A 21,689-nucleotide genomic window follows, 5' to 3' on the forward strand; every position below is an offset into this window, starting at 1 on the left:
AGTATGTAAAAAGCTTTTATGACAATTGTGTGTACATGAAGTGGATAGATGGTACCTTGGGGGTGTTTCTACTACTTTATATAGATGACATGCTAATTGCTTTAACTAGCATGATTGAAATTCAAAAGCTTAATTTGTAGTTGAGTTTTGAATATGAAATGAAAGATCTTGGAGCAACCAAGAAGATTTTAGGCTTGGAGATACTGAGGAACAAGAAGAAAGGTGAATTGTTAGTCACTCAACAAGGCTATGTCATGAAACTGTTAGAGAAGTTCAATATGGTAGTGTGAAAGAAGGTTGTAACACCTCTAGCTTCTCAGTTTAAGGTTTCTTCTGCTCAATCATCTATTATTGAAGAGGATAAGGCAGAGATGCTTAAAGTTCAATATGCTAGTGCAGTTGGGAGTATTATGTATTCCATGGTGTGCACAAGACCAGATTTAGCCTATGCTGCAAGCATGGTGAGTCGTTATATGGAAAATCTAAGGAAAGATCATTGGGAGGTTGTAAAATGGGTGTTTAGGTACCTTAGGGGTACTACTAGTCATAGTTTACACTTCAGGAAGATTGATAGTGTAGAGAAAAGAATAATTTGGTTGGTTATGTGGGTTCTGACTTTGTTGGGGATCTTGATAAGAGAAGAACGCTCATGGGGTATGTGTTTACATTGTTTGGGTATGTTGTTAGTTCAAAAGCTTCATTGCAACCTTTTGTGACCCTCTCAACAACTGGGGTAGGTAAAGCTTATAGCTACTACAGAAGCTGTTAAGGAGGCGATTTGTTTAAATGGTCTAATTAGTTAGCTTGGGGTAAAACTGGAAAGGACAATTGTTTTCTGTGATAATCAGAGCACAATACACTTGACGAAGCATCACATGTACAATGAAAGAACCAAGCACATAGATTTTAGGTTGTTCTTTATTAGAGATGTTATATCTCAAGGATTAGTGACTGTTGAAAAGATCCATAGAGATGACAATCCTGTTGATATGAATACGAAGCCTGTTACAAGTGATAAGTTCAATTTATGCCTGGACTTGATCAATGTTCGGGTTGTTGCTATGCCAAATTGAAGATCTGGAGATAGTCAGCTAAATTCACTATGAAGACTTGATGGAAGTATTACCTCAAGCTTGACTCAAGGTGGAAATTTGTGGATGAGTGATTCAACTTAAGGTGTTGTTGTTATGCGAATGTTGTGACATGCGTTTTGAATGTCGAAACATTGAGCATCATTTTTTCTGCAGCTATGATTTCCTTATTTACTTAGTTGAGTTGTGATGAGGTGTAAAGTCAAAGATTGTATTTCTTTGATTGATTGCTAGTATTTCTTTTGTGATAAAGAAGAATCTAGAAATTTAAGAGAGAGAGGGAGAGAGAAAAGTAAAAGGGGATGACAAGAAAAGGAATGTGTAACATTGTCTAGTCTCATTTTGTTTCTCCTTGGTACATAGCCTTGTAATTAGCTAAGACTCTTGAGTGTGTTTTTGGTTGTATGTCACATTGACCATTCATCATGAATTTGCTCGAGCTGATAAACTGGATGTAGAGTCACACATTGTGACTTGAACCAGTATAATTCCTAGTGTTTATTCTTTTATTTTCAGCTATTATTTCTGCTTATGTGGTGATTATTATCTATTCTTTGTTGATGTGTTTGTTATCTAGTTCTGATTTTGTTTGGTATAACAATAGCAAATGTTTTAATAATACTAGAACTGTGGGAAGAAAAACAAAATTTAAGATGAAGATCAAAGCTAAACAAATATCTGTTCTAAGTTTATATTATCAGAAACTTAAGTTCAAAACCAGAAAAAATATTTTATCAATGTTAAGTCCAAAGCATATGTTAAACAAATATAAGTAATAAGGAAGAAGAACACCAAAACTTATCCTGGTTCGGCTAACAAAATAGTTAGCTTACATCCAGCTTTCCCCAAGGGTTTTATTGATCTTTGACAATTGTTTCACCAAGATGACAAAAGCTCATAATTGGTCAGAATACACCAATCTTATATGTACAAGAAAACCAGTAGATCACCAAGCTAATCACTCTCAAAACACTCTGATTTTTCACTCAAGAATGAACCCCTCACAGTACAAAGATTTCCTCACACACTCATACAAAGATTCACTCAACTCTCCCAGGAATCCTCTGAGCTGAAACCTTCTGTAACAGTTCTTCTTGGCAAACCTCTTCAATCTGAAAATCAGAGCTCTCTTCTCAGTTTTCTCTCTTATCTTAATTCTGAAACTTGAGCCACACATATGTATAGGTCTTCTAGAACTTGAACAGCTCAACTAAGTTCTTTAAATCCAAGAACCAAACTTAACTGATGTTTAACAGAAAAATAACAGATAATTAGTTATATCATGATTACAAGAATTACCACAAATTCATCCTTAATCATGACATGACTAATTATAAACACCTTGGGGAAGAAACTCAGATTTATCCTTTTCCAACATTCATAAGTTCCAAACAGTGTTGAAACTTAAGAACAGGCAAAATCTTTGTACCAGCATCAGCTGCATTCTCTTCACTGTCCACCTTTTCGAGAGCTATTTCTCCTCCTTCAATCTTATCCCTTATCCAGAAGTGTATCACATCTATATGCTTGGATCTCTCATGATAAACAGGATTTATGCATAACTGAATTGAGGACTGAGAATCTGAATATATAGTAGCTTTTCTTTCAAAATTTTGATCTCTCTTAGTATACCCGAAAGCCATGTATCCTCTTTGAAAGCTTCTGTTGTTGCAATGAATTTGGATTTAGTGGTGGACAATGTCACTATAGGTTGCTGCTAAGATTTCCATGAAATACAACAACCATTTATGAGAAAATAGTAGGAAGTGATAGACTTCCTATCATCTTTACTTGATGCATAATCTGCATCAACAAAGCCTTCCAAATTAATCTGTGATCCTCTCTTTTGGTAGATTAAACCAACATCATATGTTCCTTTAAGATACCTTAGTAACCATTTTACTCATTTCCAATGTTCCTGCCCCGGATTTGACATATATCTGCTCAATACACTTAAAGAATGTGCTATATCAGGTCTGGTGCTAATCATAGAGTACATTATGCTCCCAATAGCTTCAACATAAGGTATATTTTTCATCTGATTTATATCAGTTTGAGTTGTGGGTGATTGCTCTTTTGATAACTCAAAGTGTCCACCCAATGGGACAAGAACTTCTTTTGAGTCTGCCATCTTAAACTTGTTCACAAGTGATTGCACATACTGAGATTGAGTAAGCACCATCCTTTTTTTAGTTCTGTTTCTATGGATTTCGATTCCAAGGATCCTTTTAGCAGGTTTTAGGTCCTTCATTTCAAACTCTCCATTCAATACTTCCTTAACTCTCTTGATTTCTTGTATGTTCTTTCCCATGAACAACATATCATCCACATAGATGAGCAAGAAAGTGGGAAAATTTGAATTCAAACCTGAGAAATAGAGACATGTATCATAGGCTGACCTTTTGAAACCAATTTTAGACATCACTTCATCAAATCTTTTGTATCATTGCCTTGGTGATTGTTTAAGGCCATACAAGGACCTCTTAAGCGAACACACCAAATTTTCCAACTTAGATTCAACTTTGAATCCTTTGGGTTGCTCCATTAAAATAGTCTCTTCCAACTTGCCATTCAAGAAGGCTATTTTAACATCCATTTGTTCTACCTCCTAATCGAATTGCACAACTAAAGCAAGCATCATTCTTACTATTTTAAGCTTGATAACAGGTGAAATTTTTTTTGAATAGTTAATTCCCTCAGTTTGTGAGTAACCCTTGGCCACTAACCTTGCCTTATACCTCATAGGATCTGTAGGACTTATGCCTGGTTTTAGCTTATAAATCCACTTACATCCTATCACTTTATGTCCCTCGGGTCTAGGTACCAATGTCCATGTCTCATTTTCTTTTAAGGACCTCATTTCTTCTTCCATGGCAGCCTTCCAACTGTATGAATATTTTCTCATTATAGCTTCAGAATAACTGGCAAGTTCCAAATTTGGTGTTGTTGACATAGCAGATAAAGAAAAAGCAATTATATTTGCTTCAGCAAATCAGATTGGTGGCTTAATTTCCCTTCTTTGTATGTCACGAGCAAGTTGATAATCTTTCATATTATCATCTTGTTGTTCATCTATGTCATCATTCTTTTCATTGATTTCTGAAGGAGTTGTTTCCATTTCTAATCCTTTTATTTGATCTTCTTCTTGTTGCTCTATTCCTGCATCATGAAAAACAGTACCCTTCTCATTTCTTTCAAAAGGAAAATCAAGCTCATTGAACACTACATCTCTACTAATAATTGTTTTAGAAGATTCAATGTCAAATAATTTGTAACCTTTGACCCCTTGAGGATATCCTATAAAAATACATTTAGTAGCCTTATTTTCTAGCTTGTCATTAGTTTGATGTGCATAGGCAGCACATCCAAAAATTTTAAGATGATTTAAGTTAGGTTATTTACCTGTCCATCTCTCTTTGGGTGTAAGGAAATTATTTGTACTGTTGGGGCTTCTATTAATCAGGTAGCATGTTGTACTTAAAGCTTCTCCCCAAAAAGATTTCTTCAGTCCTGACTCAAGTAACAAGCACCTCACTTTATTCAGAAAGGTTCTAGTCATTCATTCTGCTGTCCCATTCTGTTGAGGAGTTCTCACCACGGTTCTGTGTCTTTCTATACCATAGTCTAAACACAACTTATCAAACTCATGATTAATATATTCCAAACCATTATATGTCCTTAAAGTTTTGATTTTAAAACCAGTTTGACTTTCAACATATGTTTTCCATATTTTAAATTTGTCAAGACATTCATGTTTGTGTTTAAGTAAATAGACCCAAACCTTTTTACTATAATCATCCAATATTGACAAAAAATAGTTGTTACCTCCTCTTGTGGCTGTTCTACTAGGTCCCCATAAATCAGAATGTACATATTCCAATATTCTTGTAGCTCGAAATTTTCTTGTGTCAAACTTTAGTCTATGTTGTTTGCCCTGTACAAAAACTTCACAAAATGGTAAGTTTACATGTTCATAATTTGACAGAATACCTTGTTTGAAAAGCTCAATGAGCCCAGCTTCACTGATATGACCCACTCAAAGATGCCATGTCTTTAAGTCCACTATGTTCTATTTTACAAATGAAGCTTGAGCTGGTAGTACTGTTTGCCCATCTAACACATATAGACCATTTCTTTTAATCCCCTTAAACACCACTAACTGTCCTCTTGTGATCTTTATAGTACCCTTGCTAATTTTATAATTGTATCCCTCATCATCAAGGGTTCCAAGTGAAATCAAGTTCCTTTTTAAATCTGGTATGTATCTGACTTTATTCAAGATTTTGACTGTTCCATCAGAATTCTTGATAGCTATAGATCCAATCCCAAGAACATTTATGATCATTACCCATTAATACACTGCCTTGTTTTACTTCCTGTAAATCCATAAACCAGTTTTTAATGGGGCACATGTGATAAGTACACCCATTATCCAATATCCATTCTTTAATTTCTCGATCTTGTGAGACTGCAAGAACTTCTCCATCTGAACTGTAATAATTATCTCATGTGTTGCCATCTTGCTGTGTGACTTTAGACTCTTCTTCCCTTTTCTTTTTCTTAAGCTCCCAACAGTTCTTGATGAGATGACCTACCTTTCCGCAATGGTGACATTTTCTTGTTTCTTTAGGCCTAGAATTCGACCTGTGATGCCCTCGTGAATGACTCCTTGAATGATTTCTGTGAAAGTGTTTCTTTGGTTGTCTGTCATGAACCATTAAACTCTCTTCTGTTCTTTGTTGTTTGGCTGCCTTGTCCCAAGTCATTTCTGCATCTCGTGATCTTAGTGTGCTCAAGACATCTTCCAAAGTCAATGTATCTCTACTATACATTATGACAGTTCTCATCTCTTTGCTGATCTGGTAAACTATTCAAGAGTATCATAGCTTGATCCTCTTCTTATATATTCTCCCCCATATTGTTCAAGGCTAATACCAGCTTTGTCATCTCATCAAAGTTCTGCTCTAAAGTATTCATGGCATTCATCTTGAAGCTATATAACTTTCCTTTTAGGAATATTTTCGATGCTATAGACTTAGTCATGTAAAGTTGTTCCAACTTATTCCATAGTCCAGCAGCTATTTTTTTCCCCAATAACTTGCCTTAACACACTATCAGAAAGATTCATTATTATGGCTGATCGAGCTTGTCTTGCAACCAAGTTCTTCTCTTCAAGACTTGAAGAATCCTTCTCTTTTGGTTCTTTGGCATCCTTCGTGTCACTGATCAAGGCTTCATCAAGTTTTTGATATATCAAGATTGCCATCATCTTCTCTTTCCACAGACTGAAGTTACCCGTTCCATCAAATTTTTCAAGATCAAACCATGTAGAAGTTGATGCCATGGTGATGACTGAGATCTTGATCTGTAGTTGCTTGTAGCTTTGATCTTATTACCCTTGCAACTTGGTCTCTGATACCACTATGGGAAGAAAAACAGAATTTAAGGTGAAGATCAAAGCTAAACAAATATCTGTTCTAAGTTTATATTATCAGAAACTTAAGTTCAAAAACAGAAAAAATATTTTATCAATGTTAAGTCCAAAGCACATGTTAAACAAATATGAGTAATAAGGAAGAAGAACACCAAAACTTATCCTGGTTCGGCTAACAAAATAGTCAGCCTACATCCAGCTTTCCCCAAGGGTTTTATTGATCTTTGACAATTGTTTCACTAAGATTACAAAAGCTCATATTTGGTTAGAATACACCAATCTTATCTGTACAAGAAAACTAGTAGATCACCAAGCTAATCACTCTCAAAACACTCTGATTTTTCACTCAAGAATGAACCCCTCACAGTACAAAGATTTCCTCACATACTCATACAAAGATTCACTCAACTCTCCTAGGAATCCTTTAAGTCGAAACCTTCTGTAACAGTTCTTCTTGGCAAACCTCTTCAATCTGAAAATCAGAGCTCTCTTCTCAGCTTTCTCTCTTATGTTAGTTCTGAAACTTGAAACTTGAGCCACACATATATATAGGTCTTCTAGAACTTGGACAGCTCAGCTAAGTTCTTTAAATCCAAGAATCAAACTTAACTGATGTTTAACAGAAAAATAATTGATAATTAGTTATATCATGATTACAATAATTACCACAAGAACAATAAAAATATTATACACTATTTTTTTAGTATAATAATCCTTGTTTTTTTCTAAAAATAACTCAACTCAAAAGGCAATCATGACTCAGACTAGCTACTCCTTAATATTGTTTACTATTATTAGAGTAATGATTTGTGCACATCAAAATATGCTCATATCATTGAGATGTCAATGAACAAAATTGTTCTTTTCTAAAATGCAGGGGAAGAAGAAGGGGCTCAGAATATTGGGTTGGGCCGTAAAATTTAGAAGATTGGGCCCGACCCAACGGCAGTTCCTGGTTAGGAGAAAGCCATTTCTTCCCCCCAAATAGCTTCCTCAGTTCACCTTCGCCGTCTCCCTGCCCAGGCTTGTTCCACTCGCCATTGTTGTCTCCAGTTGTAGACACTTACACACACCAACTCAGTCTCTTATTTCTTCTCTGATAAACTATCGTAGGCCGAATTGCAGGAAATCTTTTCTTCTGAAGGTGTTTGTTTGGTAGGAAACTGAGAACGGAAGTAACAAAAAGTAGAATTTGGATGGAATGCGTGGTTCAGGGAGTTATAGAGACACAGGAAAGTCCTTCTCTCCCATTTTAATGTTTTCTACCATTAATTCTGTTGAATTTGGACTTTTATTATTTTTATTTTGTACGAGATTTGAAGTTTGGAGGCAAACCCTTTGAGAATGCTGATTGATCTATTCTTTGTCCGACGATAAATAATAATTTTTCCGTTATTTTTTGTAATTTTTGTTTTGTTTGAATATGTAGCTAATGGGTACCCTGCCATAACTGTTAAATTAATTTTTATCGTATGATATAATATATTTAGCCAGGGGAAGCAGAAGAAAGAAGGAAGAATAGCATGAGGAACAAAAGTTTAATGGGTTTTATTGTATGTAATTACACAAGGAGGAAAAAGTGAAAAATGAAAGAAAGTACTTTTATGCTTGTCTTTGTACTTCTGGAGTAGTTTTATGATGAAGCCTCTTCTGTACTGTTTTGATATCATAATCTATCCTAGTATCCTACCTTTTTAGTCATCATTAATTTGAACGCTAACTTACTCAGCTCTTTGGCCTCACTCAATTAGGCATTGCTTGTAACTGTTTCTGTTTTCACATGATGGCATACTATAACGAATTGATAGAGCGCCATTGTAATTGCTTGAGATGCTTACAGGTTCACATCACTCATTTCTCCATGCCCATGCATATATTTTTTAAATTGTAAGCTTAGATTGCTATCTCTGTTATTCCGCTGGAAACGAATCCTTCAACAACAGATGTCTCCATCTTTTCATCATGCAGCATGTTGAGGCCCATGAGATTCTTCTTCAGGGTCTTTGTGGTGTTCATAGAGAACGTCTGAGAATCCACGAGATGTGCCTTAAAAGTGGCCCAAACCTTGGTGAGTGGGTTATTTTACAAATTTATTCTATTTATTTTGCATATTGTCTGTCTTATACACGTATTAAAAATTTTAGGATAATTGCCTGACTCGGATGTAGATTCGTTTTTTTAGATATACTGATTACTACCACATCTTATGCATGATACTGCAATTTTTTTTTATTTATATTATTTTAATATTTTCCATCCAAATGGGAGATGTCTTGCTGACTCAGAGATAATATCCTATTTTTTAGGGATTGTATCTTCAGAGGTTAGGCTTCTATGTGACCTTGAACAGGCCGAACCAGCATGGTAATTCTGAGATTTCTTCTAAAATTTATTAACTTGTTTTGTCTTTCTTCTTCAAAAGATAAGCTCACAAAAATGTGCAAATGTTTAGGACTGTTAGGAATGTAGGGGGTTCAATGAGGGGTGCAGGTGCTGATCAGATTTCAGTTCTAGTCAGGACCGTGGTGGAAAGCAAAGCAAGCAAGAATGTGCTTCGTTTGTTTTATGCACTTGGCTACAAGTTGGATCATGAGCTACTGAAAGTGGGATTTGCCTTTAATTTCCAAAGAGGCACTAAAATTACAGTCACTGTTTCATCAGTTAATAAAATGCTAAAGCTACATGCTACTGATGAAACTGTGCCAGTAACTCCTGGAATACAGTTGGTTGAAGTGACAGCCCCAGCAACCTCTGAAAACTATGCTGAAGTTGCTGCTGCAATATCCTCATTTTGCGAATATTTAGCGCCGTGAGATTTCATTTTGCTTCATTTACTTTTCTTTTTTAGCTATGAATTTAGAATCACTTTTTTCTGAGTCTAGCATTCTCATATGACGTTTTGTTACATTAATACCAAGCCAAAATAGTTCATTCTTGTCATGTGCATCCAGCAATTGGTAGCCCCTAGTGGATCCTAAGAAAAAGAAGGCACGATTGACTGATCGCAGCTGTCAGAGTGTCCGTTGTTAAGATAAATAATATATGCGAGATATGATTCATACTTGAGATTGTTATTTGATCGTTTAAAGATCCAACTTATCTTGACCTCAACAAGTAGATGTGGCAAAAATTGATCAGGAAAAGCATACTTATGCTTGTCTTCTTTTATTTAGTTTGATTTTTCAATGTAATCACACTTACGGTGTTTGTTTCTCAGGCTCCTCCATTTGTCAAAACCGGGTATTTCAACTGGGGTTGTTCCCACTGCCGCCGCTGCTGCTGCATCTCTTATGTCGGATGGTTGGGGCACAATTTTGTAGTAGAAATTTTAAAATCGTTCGGAAGGTTGTTCTTATTTTTCTTTTTTGGAGGTGGGCTAGTGTGTGTCACTTTAATCAGTATCAAGATTCCCATGGCTGAGGAAGAATTCATCGTTGTTATATATAATAGCTGAACTATGAAGTAAATTATTAGAAGTACATTGTTTGCAATACAGAACCACATTGGATAAATACATTCAGGCTCCGGTACCATCATACTAAAATTGATTACACATGCCAACTTCAACTTCAACTTCAGTTCGATACATCATCATACATATAATGCTTCTAGTAACGTACATACAAAGATACGCGATGTAGACATGGGCAACTCCTCGACTTTAAACAAGTTAAAAAGAGATAACTAGAAGCAACACAAGCAATAAATATTCACTCTAAACAGTCTGGCCTCTCAATTATTTAAAAGTTAGTCCCCATGCACTGCACCACTACCACTACCACTACCACCACAACCACAACCACAACGGCTCCTCCTGCCCAAAAAGAGATTATTATAAGTTGATGGTCATTGGAAAATTGTGGCACATCTGGCATCTTTTGGTAGGCAAGGAATTCATGAAGCTGCATAGCTCACAGGACCAGTAAGTCCCATTAGACTCCACCTCCGATAGACCATCTTCCAAAGCTCTAACCAAGTTCTTAAAGTAGTTCCCAATTACAGAGGTCAGTTCAGCTAGCTTCAAACGATAGTCCATGAAATCCTGAACCGAACCTTCACCATCAAGATACTTCACTAGCTCCTTCTCAGCACAGTAATGAAGCCTCTCCAAGCTGAACTCTGCTTCACCCTGCAAGTACTCAAAAAACTGCTTTTTGGCCCATTGATGCTGAGGGAAGTAATACCCGTATGCATAAGTCCATTGCAGCACTCGTCTGCATCTTATAATCTGTTGCCAGGCCTCTGTTATGAACCTCAGAAGTGGCTTCTCTTGGCCATACACGAAACTAAGCCTATCCAAATATTCAGCTTGCACTACGCGTATGGCCTCCAAAGCTTTCTGCCTCGATCTTAAATTGGCTGCCCAACGGTTATAGTAATGAGTGTATTTAAGCAACGACGCCTTCACCACCTCTCTCCTTTTGATCTCCGTCTCATCGGCTTCAGACACAGCCTCTGACAAGTATTTGTTGCAAGAATGGAAAGATTTCGACGACCATTCACCAAGACAATGCCAACAAAATTCATATCTGCATGGAGGTGCACACCTCATGTGGTTACATCCATGGTCCTTCTCGATTAGCCGCTTGCACTGGGGACAAGACTTGGTATTGACTAGAATCCAATTCGCATTCTCCGACTCGTCCTTGTTCTTCATGTTCCACTTCGCCACCGTGTCGCAATCCACCGGCCGGTGAGCTTCCTCGTTACAGTTCCAGCAGAAATTGAAGGAGCATCGGCAATGAACATCGAAACCCGTGCGACAATTCCCGATGAAGTCGAAAAAATCAACGGCGTAATCGCAGTCTGGAGCAGGACACCATTTGATCTTCCTCCTCCTGTAACTGTCTTCCACATAAGACCGCAAAAGGTACCGCGAGTACTTCAACTTGGTGGAGTTGTCCATGATCAACATTCCGATCATGTCCTCGCCGACGGCGGCTGAGCAGGATGGGTCAGGACACCTCAGAAACAAACATCCCGGTCCTTCATCGTTTATCGACTTGGAAATGTAACCTCCATAGCAGTCCCTGCAAAATGGGTGACCACAAGAAGCCCAGACTGTACTATTAGTAATATTGTTACATATTTCAAAGCAAATTCCGCAAGCGATCGGATGATCGGACATAATTTGAAGGACGATCGGGGTTCGATAGAGGCCAACTACGTTTCGGACTTGGTCTTCGTCGTCGAACCAATGGTCGAACAGCTTACTGAGATTCCAGTTGAAGTGGCGGAGCAAGACGATCGCGGCGGCTCTTGACTCAGAAAGCGCAGTGGAAACCCTTAGAATATCATCTTCTTGGCGCTGCCTTATCTCAGCTTCGTTGAGGATCACATAGTTTACCCCTGCTTCGCTCTGTTCTTCGTCTTCTTCTTTGACAAACCTGTCGAAGAAGGAACCGGCGACGATGCCGTTTTCATCGATATGAAGGGCGTTGGATTTGATCGAGTCTTCCATACATTCCATGATCGAAGAGGATTGAAGGTTAGGGTTTTAGGTGCGTTGAGACGACGCCAGAGGTTTATAGACTGAAGAATGAAGACCGAAGAAGGAGAAGAAGAAGAAGTAACACTATTGGAAAGTCTTAAGTCAACCAAGTATGCCTAAGAAATTTTTGAGAGAGAAAATAATTTAATAAATAAAATACATCATCACCGCTAGCTAAAGGACAGAAAATAAATCAACGGTCGTGATGCTGTGGGGACTAAACTTGTTGCTCATCGACGACAACGGACACAGCTCCTCTTGACTTAAACCACCTGGTCCTGCTGTATCCCTTAGTCTTCTTCTTCCTTTTTTTTTTTTTTAATAAAAACAACTTAAATATTAACTTTTTTTTTTTACATGAAAACAAGAATAAATTAAAATAAATTCGTTATCTATTATTCCCATAAATTTGAAACAAATTAAAGGGAATATCTTCGCGGACAATACACGTGCGAAATAGGAAATAAACAGTTAGAATCCAAACCACTTGTCTTGTCGTTCCACTTTAGCTTATTAATGAGGAAATTTAGGATAATCCGAAACAAGTTTTAAATTTTAATTCAAGTGTGAAGAACTACGATTGCGTTAGGTAAAATATAAATAAACAGTTTTTTATTTGTTTAATAAAAAATCTGAAGGTAAAATGACAATTGGTGTTGGTAATAAGCTTATTTCTGTTTTTAATTTTTAAAAATTTGAATTAAAATTTATTAATTTTTTTAAAACAAGATTTTCTCACTCTTAAAAAAAATTTTAAATTTATTTCCATTTCTTCTCTTTCTTCTTCCAGCGGCAAAATGCATGCATTTTTATTTTATAAAAATCAAAAAGTATAAAACAAAAATATATTTTCATTTTTGAGTTTAAAAAATTTTAAAACAAAAGTTTTACCAAAGGCAACCTACATTATTTATTTATTTGTGTTTATTTTTTTTTTTTATTTTCCTTTTCTTTTTCAATTCTAGTTTCACTCAAAATTTAGTAATATTATTGGCCACAACTATACAAGTTTTTGCCCAATATATTAGGCTTACAAGTTTTCACAATCATGACAAGCCATATTATTTGCACTAATTAACAAATAAATTTAGGAAAAAATTACACATAATGTAAAACCATAAATTTGCTATCTTAAATAGACAATATATTATAAGGGAATTTGCAGCATAAATATCAAATGTTTTACACTTGTCACAAATAAATACCTAATCGTTTATTTTTACAATGTTTTACACTTGTCATAAATAAATACATAATCTTTTATTTTTACAGCAAAAATACTCAATATTCAATATATGTTGAAGATAAATACCTAATATTTTTTTTTGCAGCAAAAATATCAAAATTTGCTAAAACATTGCTTTTATCAGTACCTCTTTGTTGAAGTTGTTGAGTGTTGACTCACCAGATATGTATCACTCCATAATTTTGGTATTTTTGTCCTCAAAATATAAATTTTTTTAAAATTTGAATTAATTTAGAATGTATTTTTAATTCATTTTTTCTAATTTAAAATATTTTTTTAAAATATTATGAAATTGACTGATTACAGATAGACAAATGTCTGTTTAGTCAACATATTTAAGAGCTCTAGCAGATGAGGTACTTACAGAAGCAACGTTTTAGCAACTATAGGTATTTTTGCCACAAAGAAAAAATATTAGGTATTTATCTTTAACATATATTGAACATTGTATATTTTTGCCGTAAAAATAGAAGATTAAGTATTTAAGTGCAACAAGTGTGAAACATTAGGTATTTATGCTGCAAATACCCCTATATTTTATAACCCAAAAGTGTTGTTTGACAAGTTTAAAGCAGTTGTCCTGACACATTTAAGATTTGTCGCGACAACTTGTTTTTTCCAGATTTTTTTTTTTTTTTTTTTTTTTTATCAAGAAGAAAGGATGAACTTCATTAATCACACAACCAGAATTACAAACAGAAACAGCTCAAAACCGGCTAACAAAAGCAAGCCTCAACAGACAAAAACACAGCAGCTATAGCCGAACCAAACCAGGGAAAACAGAGCAAAACACTAGCCAATTACATAGTAAATTGAGCAATTAAACAAGTTTCCTGAACAGATTACTTCTTCTTACTAATACTAATAAGCCTATGCTGCATTAAAAGCTTAACTTCAGCAGCTATACTGGAAGCAGTTCGAGAACAAAGATCAAATATACAGCAATTGCGATTCCTCCATATGCAGTACACAACAGCAGCAAACAACATGTTATAAATGTGAGATAGTAACCCATTGTTTATGCTAGAAAGCCAATCTCTCCATCTGTCAAATTCATAAGGCCATAAATTGATATCCAGCCACTCAGCTAGGAGCTCCAGAACCTTAACTGATAAAGAACATGCAAAGAATAAGTGAGAGTGGCTCTCTTCAACAACACCACAAACTGGGCACATGACAGAATCAAGAGGCACTTTGAACCTCAACAGATTATCATAAGTCAGTAACTGAGAATTTATGACCTGCCATAACAGAAATCTATGCTTAGGTAAGGATAATCTACACCATACAGCTTTGTAGTATCCTACCTGAACATGATTCAAGGACTGAATATATAGATTGGCAGAGTTAAACTTCCCATTTAAACCAGCAGCAATGATATCCTCCTTACTGAATTTACCTCTGAGATTGCATAATTTCCTCCAATACCAGCTGGTATCCTGAGGTAATCTATAGGACCAGAAATCAGAGTCTTACGGATAAATTGAGTTAATCCATTTCACCCACAACACATCATGCTTTTCAGAGACAGCCCAAATATACTTAGCTAATATAGCATGATTCCATCGCTGGCCATTTCTGAAACCGAGCCCCCCAAATGCCTTAGGCAAGCAGACTTTGTCCTAAGAAGCCATATGAATCTTACACCTATTACCATTGAGACCCCAAAGAAAGCCACGACAGAGCCTCTCGATTTCCTTGATAACACTTTGAGGTAGAACAAAAATGTTCATCCAATAATTCCTCAAACCAAACAAAACAGAATGAATAAGTTGCATTCTGCCTGCAAATGACAGATGTCTACTAGCCTAGGTGTGTAATCTCATTTTTATTTTTTGAATGATGACATCACAATCTTCATGTTTCCATTTTGTAGGTCTCATAGGAACTCCAAGATATTTCAAAGGGAACACCCCCTCAGAAAGGCTCAACTCAGCAGATAAAAGCTCTCGGTCAGTAGCTGAAATTCCCCCATAAAAAACCTGAGATTTGCTCTCATTAATCTGAAGACCAGTCACAGAACTAAACTCCCCCAACACACTCTTGATGATTTTAACTGATGACAAAACCCCTTTACAAATAATCAATAAGTCATCAGCAAAGCAAAGGCTAATGAGCTTAAGATTCTTACATAAAGGATGGAATCTCAAGGCTGAGTTCTGCGCAGCTAACTGGAGACTACGAGTAAGATACTCCATAACTAAGGCAAATAATAGAGGGGAGATAGGATCCCCCTGTCTCAGCCCCTTCTCCCCTTTGAACCTGCCCTGAATCCTACCATTCATAATTAAAGAATAGGAAGTTTTGGAAATACAGGTCATTATCCAGCCAATGAATCTAGAAGGGAAGCATAATGCCTTTAGGAGATCCTCAATAAATCTCCAATCTATTATATCGTAGGCTTTGCTTATGTCGACTTTAATTGCACACCGTGGTGAAATGGACGATCTTCTGTAATTCTTAATGATATCTTGACAAATGAGAACATTATGGGCTATAGATCTACCTTGAATAAACGCTCCCTGATTAGAGTGAACTAAAAAAGGGAGGACTTTGGCTAACCGAGAGCAAAGTAGCTTTGAAACACATTTGTACAAAGTTGAGCAACACGCAATAGGTCTAAAATCCACAGCCCTATTAGGAGTATCAACTTTAGGAACCAAAGACAATGAAGTATTTAGCAATTCCTCTGGAATAAAACTTGTCTCAAAAAATTGGAGGACCACTCTACAAATTTCATCCCCAATATCCGGCCACATCACCTTATAAAACGCTGACCCAAAACCATCAGGACCAGGCGATTTGATGCTAGAAATACTAAACATGGCATCTCGAATTTCTTTATGCGTGAACGGTTTCAATAACAGAAGCTGCTGGTCTAGATTCAGTTTAACTCCCATATCCACAATATTACTGTTTAATCCCTTGAAAACCAAACTAGGACTTCCCATAATACCCTGAAAATGATTCAGAAAATGAGAAACAACTTCCGAGTAGTTGTCCACCACCCTACCTTGCTCATTGATGAACGTGGCTATTCTATTATCCTCTTTACGTTTCTTCATATAGGCGAAAAAGAACGCAGTATTCATATCCCCTTGATTCAGCCACCTTATCTTACTCCTTTGTGTTAAAAAGCTGTAATAGCTTTTCTCATGAACTCTGAAGTTAGCAGCTGCTGTTTTAACTTCTTCTTGAAAGACTATATTACTTGGATAAAGTTGAGAATAATACAAAGCATTCTGAAATTGATCCTTAGATTTTTGAAATTGAACCCCTATATCTCCAATTTGGTCCATGTTGAACCTTTTAAGTTTATGCTTAAGCCTCATTGTCTTCAAGAAAATGGATTTCAAACCAGATCCCTTCATCTTCTGCTTCCAACACTCCAAAACCAACTGCTTAAAATGAGCATGCTTAGTCCAAAAATTATAGAATCTAAAAGGTTTAACCCCTAAGTTCTCAATTGGTAAAACAGAAATGGTGCAAGAACAGTGATCGGAGCTAGTTTCCCATTTATACACAGCAGTAGTATTGGGGAAGTCCACTGCCCAAACCTCATTGATAAAAACATGGTCTATTTTGGAATATATTCTAGACACTCCCTCTTGATTGTTAGTCCAAGTAAAGAAAGAACCTGTACTCTTAAGGGCTTCCAAATGGTTCGAGGCAATCCAAAGAGCAGAATCAACCATTTCCATCTGAGAAACTGGCTTTCCCCCACTCCTATCCTTCGCTGTAAAAACAGCATTAAAATCGCCTAAAATCATCCAAGAATGACTCGGCTGAACAAGCTGAGAGATGCCTTGCCATAAACACTTCCTCTCCTCCAAAGTGTTTCTCCCATACACAAAAGTATTGTAAAAAGCCTGTTTATGACTTGTCATTTTAACCAGGCAGTGAACAAATTGAGAATCCTCCTTTATCAAACTAACTTTGACAAAACCTTTCATTCAAATTAACAATATTCTTCCTTCAGTCACTGAACTAGAAAAATAGTCCCAGTTTCTGAACTTATTCATCATTAAGTCCTGCACTTTTTCTCCCTTCATCTTTGTTTCTAAGATAGCACCAATCCCTATTTTATTTTTGCTACAAATATCTAACATAGCAGCATGCTTTTTTGGGCTATTCAAGCCTCTTATATTCCAGCTAAGGATATTGCAATTATCCATTAGAAGATTGTAAAATACCCCTGTCTCCAACATTCCCCTTTGTCTGATCCTGCAGGACCCCAAAACCATTTATCAACTTCTTCCCTTGGACCCCTGCTTTGTGACCATTCTTGCTATTACTTCCTCTTTGTCCTTGCTTATTTTGATACCCTAATTTCTTAGGAGTTTTCCAGTTATTCTTTGATGTCAACCCCCCAACATCAGTTACATCCACCAGCATCTCCTTGGCGCTTAAAGACTGCCCCTGTCCAGCATCAGCAACCACAGGCTTCTCCTTATCCATTCTAGTATTTGATGGTATTCCTTGCTTGCCTTTACCCCTGTCCTTTTCTTCAGAAAGTTGAGGAATAGAAGCTTTCGGCCCCATTGGTTGCCTCTGCTCCTTACGGCACTCAGACATTGAATGACCATATCCCTCACATTTTTTTCACTTAACAGGCAGCCACTCATAATCAACCCCTTGCTCCACTAGTTGACCTTGCTCATTCAAATAGTGAATAACCCTAGGAGGATTATCTAAGAGTTCAACCTCCACCAAGATCCTAGCAAACTGAACTCGAGATCTCTCCCGAGTAAATTTGTCGACCATAATCGGTTTACCTATAGTGCTCACTAAGGCACTAAGGCATTTGCTTCCCCAGTATTGAAGGCCAAGATCATGTAAACGAATCCACAAAGTAACTAAACGAATCAACCTAATTGCGTTCAAATCCGTAGTCCATGGGCGAACAATCAAATGTTTTCTGTCAAAGTGAATACAACCAGTCTCCAGTACATGATTTTTAGTAGCCTCATCATTAAACTTGACCATTATTAGACCCATAGTCATCCTAGCAATTTGAGAAATCCCTAGATGACCCCAGACTCTCTTGATAAATTTTCCAAACACAGTCATTAGAGGATTAGCTCCAAGAACCATACAGATGACTGTTGTGTTCCAATTAGCCGCCTGGATTCTCACTTCCTCCTCATCAATTAGGGCTATCCTCTTACCATCCTTAGTTAACGGATCAGTAAACTCTAAACTCTGTTCGCAGAAAGAGATATTACCCGAATTAAATTGATTCCAATGTTGTTGGGCTGAAGATTGAAAATCTCCATTCTCCACCTTGTCCGCCCAGCTAGTGGCAGCAACCCCATCTCCATTTAGATCTTCTTCCTGAACACCATCATCAACATTCTCTCCTAAATCGTACTCTGATAGAAGCTTACCCCGTATCTGTACATTATCCTCACTACGACCCTCTTCGCAAACAACCTCACACCCAGAATTTTGGATTGAAGGCAGACCTTGAACCTCTGATCTAGTCACTGGTTTCCTGACCGACTTCTTCTTCTTTGCCATGGAAGAGGGAAAAACCGAGAGTTTCCAGATTTATTTTCTTAAGTCTTAATATTCTAGAAATCATCATATATGTTTATGGCAATTTTTTTACTCGAAATTTCATCCATATTGTTAATATTTCATTCGTATATGTTGATATTCACTGAGAAAATATTATTTTATTTATAAGAAGTTTTTTCTTTAAATAAATACATTTTGCCTTTTTTAGACTTTGAGACTTTTTGTCAACTGATTAAATAATATTTTGTGATATTTTTTATTGACAAATTTCGTAGTAATGGCAGGCTGTGAAAAGAAAGATTAAAAAAAATATAGTTTTCTTTTTTGAAAAAATCAAACTTTTTGTAATAAAGAATTTTTTTACAGAAGATATCTTTTTATTTAAAAGATGATTTTAAATTCTTTTTTATTGTGATTTTCAGAATTAATATTTTGGAATATTTGGTAAGGTTTGGAAATAATTCGTTATTTAGTTTGATATTCTCACAATATGTTTATAAAAGGAATTTGTATCTTGGTTTTATAAAGAAAATATTTTGTGCTTATTCGAATTCATTTCTGGAATATTTTCTATTGATTTTCGTGCTTTCCAAGATAATTAACTATAGGAAATACAATCTTTGAGAAATTAATTGTTATTTTTATCTTGAGAAATTTGATCTGAATCAGGTATTAGTTGTCTCCGCAAAATTCGTGTCTGTTGGATCAGAGTCAACTAAATTGGCAAATCTTCATTAATCAAGAAAAATCTTCAAATATTCTTGCTTTTATTGGAGATTCTTTCTCAGTCTTTCTGAGCACGAAATAGTCCTCTATAAATAGGCTTCTAGGGCCTTGAGAAAAAGTAAACTCCTCAGTGTATAGTTATGTGAGTGAACTGTAATATTTGTCAGGGTTCATAGGTTGTCTTTAAGATCATTGTATTCACGTGTTCCTGTAGTAAAATGAGAGCTTAGTTTTGTGGTGAGTCTATACCACATTCATGAGTGAATACATATTGTAATTTGAACACAATTCTTATAGTCCTCATGAGAAGATTTTTACAAGCCTTGCATCGGGAGGATGCAAGCACTCGCTGGTCATTGAAGGTAGTTCAAGTGGTTAGGTGTTTCAATCAAAATGAGATTAGTGAAGAGAAGTACAACAAAGTTGTAACAATTCACAAGAGGTAGTCTTGTTTTGTTTAAGTCAATATTTTTGTACTTTTGATCTTTATTAATTGGTTTTATTCTCTGTGCATGGCCCTAAGGAGTAGGTTATCCGAAAGAGTTTCTGAACTTTGTAAAAATTCGTTGCATTCTTTATAGTTTTTGCACTGTCTTTTTATTGTGTTCAGTTTTTATTGTGACAAGTTCTTATTCTATCCCGACATATCAGAAGTCTGTTTCAACATTTAATTATCATTCCGCACCTTAATTAATTCACCTGGTTTAATTAATTTGGTAATTATTAAAAATGAAATTTCACATAGCATTGTAAAATTAAAAAATATTTGAAAAATACAGAATTTTATAAAATTATAAAATTACAGATAACAATTTGTAATAGTTTCGATCCTGTTTGTTACAATTTTCTATTTAGTCTGTAAATGTTGTTTATAAAATTGTAACATATGGTTACAAATTTGTAAACTTTAATTAAAAAAATATATATTATTACAAATTTGTAAATTTTGTTTAAAAGAAATTGTATTTAGGATTATACCCCTCCTTATTATTATTATTATTTTTTTTTTTCAGATTTTGTATTTTTAATTTTTTTTTTTAATTCTTAAGTAATTTTGTAAACTCTCCATAAATTAATGCCAAAAGGTTAAAAATAAAATAATATGAAAGGAAATTAAGAGCACATAATTTTTTCAACGTTATAGCACTCCTAAATTCTAATAACTATGTTAAACACAATTTTTTAAATAATAATAATATTAAAGAGAATTAGCGGTAAAAGTACTAAGTATTTTTAAAAAATTGTGATTTAGTATTCATTATTTTGTATTAATGGCAAAAGTATCTAATGTTTACTTTCGTTGTATTAGGTTAGTACTAACTCCAATAGAGTTGTTAGATGTTGACAAGGGTGTACACATGTTGGATTATGATTGGTCCATCTCATTAATGCTATAAAAAATTATTTTAATTTATTTTAAAATAAAAATGTATTTTATTTAATAAAAAATAATTAAAAATAAAAATTCATTTAAAAATTATAATAAATATTAAATTAAAATCCAAAGATCATTAACAAGAATTTTAAAAAAGCCAGATTTATTAGAATCTATTTTTTTTTAATAAAAAAACCAAAATAAAAAATCATTTTAAAAACACTCAATCCTAAATCATCACCACATTCTCTAACTTCCTCCTTTCCTCCTTCATCTCCTTCTCAGATAGATTGGTGCGGTGGGGAGAAAGCAGGGGCTTGGCAGCGCCGTCGGGTGTCTGAGGTCTGGGGACGTCATTGGGATTCTGGGGTCTGGGCGACGTCTTCTGGAGTATGGGATCTGGGCTTAATTTCTTGATCGTTGAGTATTTATTCCACATTTGAGATAGCTTTAATTTCTTGTTTGCTAGGTTTCTATTCTTGGTTAATTAAGGTTGTGATTTTATTTGTATTCATGATTATTGAAAATAAGCTTGGATTTTGAATTTAGTTTGAATTGGATTTGTAATGAATAATTCTGAAATTTGATTTTTCCATATGGTGAAGAATATTTGTTTCTGCAGATTTTGTTTCATGAATTGAAGAAGATGAACAATAAATTGAATTTGGGAATATAAATGGGATTTAGGTTAATAATGAAGAAAATGCTAATAGTATGTTTGTAATGAATTTTAAAAATGGGTTAATACCCATGAACGATGAAGAACACCCTAATTGATTCTAAGTAATAAACCTATTTTATTTGAT

General features: G+C 35.3%; 2 protein-coding genes across 3 annotated transcripts; one reads left to right on the forward strand and one right to left on the reverse strand.

Moving 5' to 3' along the window:
- The first annotated feature begins 7,424 nt into the window (after positions 1 to 7,424).
- Positions 7,425 to 10,023, forward strand: LOC133805304 (mediator of RNA polymerase II transcription subunit 18-like). Of its 2 annotated transcripts, none has more exons than XM_062243441.1 (5): positions 7,425 to 8,365; positions 8,494 to 8,593; positions 8,832 to 8,889; positions 8,978 to 9,334; positions 9,743 to 10,023. In XM_062243441.1, exons 1-5 carry the CDS (start codon positions 8,306 to 8,308, stop codon positions 9,843 to 9,845), a joined length of 678 nt encoding a protein of 225 aa, XP_062099425.1. In that variant the 5' UTR covers positions 7,425 to 8,305; the 3' UTR covers positions 9,846 to 10,023. The 2 variants fall into 2 exon arrangements, with proteins under 2 accessions (XP_062099425.1, XP_062099427.1); XM_062243443.1 differs by having other exon boundaries at positions 7,425 to 7,754; positions 8,491 to 8,593.
- A 64-nt stretch (positions 10,024 to 10,087) lies between these two features.
- Positions 10,088 to 12,273, reverse strand: LOC133805303 (probable E3 ubiquitin-protein ligase ARI8). Its single transcript, XM_062243440.1, has one exon. The coding sequence runs from the start codon at positions 11,993 to 11,995 to the stop codon at positions 10,358 to 10,360; it is 1,638 nt and encodes a 545-aa protein (XP_062099424.1). The 5' UTR covers positions 11,996 to 12,273; the 3' UTR covers positions 10,088 to 10,357.
- Between the last annotated feature and the right edge of the window lie 9,416 nt (positions 12,274 to 21,689).

This window comes from Humulus lupulus, chromosome X (genome assembly GCF_963169125.1).
Source record: "Humulus lupulus chromosome X, drHumLupu1.1, whole genome shotgun sequence".
In the NCBI taxonomy this organism is placed as follows: Eukaryota; Viridiplantae; Streptophyta; class Magnoliopsida; order Rosales; family Cannabaceae; genus Humulus; species Humulus lupulus.

Coding starts and splice junctions, on each gene's coding strand:
- LOC133805304 (XM_062243441.1), top strand. CDS start 8,306: ATGATGGCATACTATAACGAATTGATAGAGCGCCATTGTAATTGCTTG. Junction 8,366..8,493: donor ATTGCTTGAGATGCTTACAG/GTTCACATCACT, acceptor TTCATCATGCAG/CATGTTGAGGCCCATGAGAT. Junction 8,594..8,831: donor TAAAAGTGGCCCAAACCTTG/GTGAGTGGGTTA, acceptor CCTATTTTTTAG/GGATTGTATCTTCAGAGGTT.
- LOC133805303 (XM_062243440.1), bottom strand. CDS start 11,995: ATGGAATGTATGGAAGACTCGATCAAATCCAACGCCCTTCATATCGAT.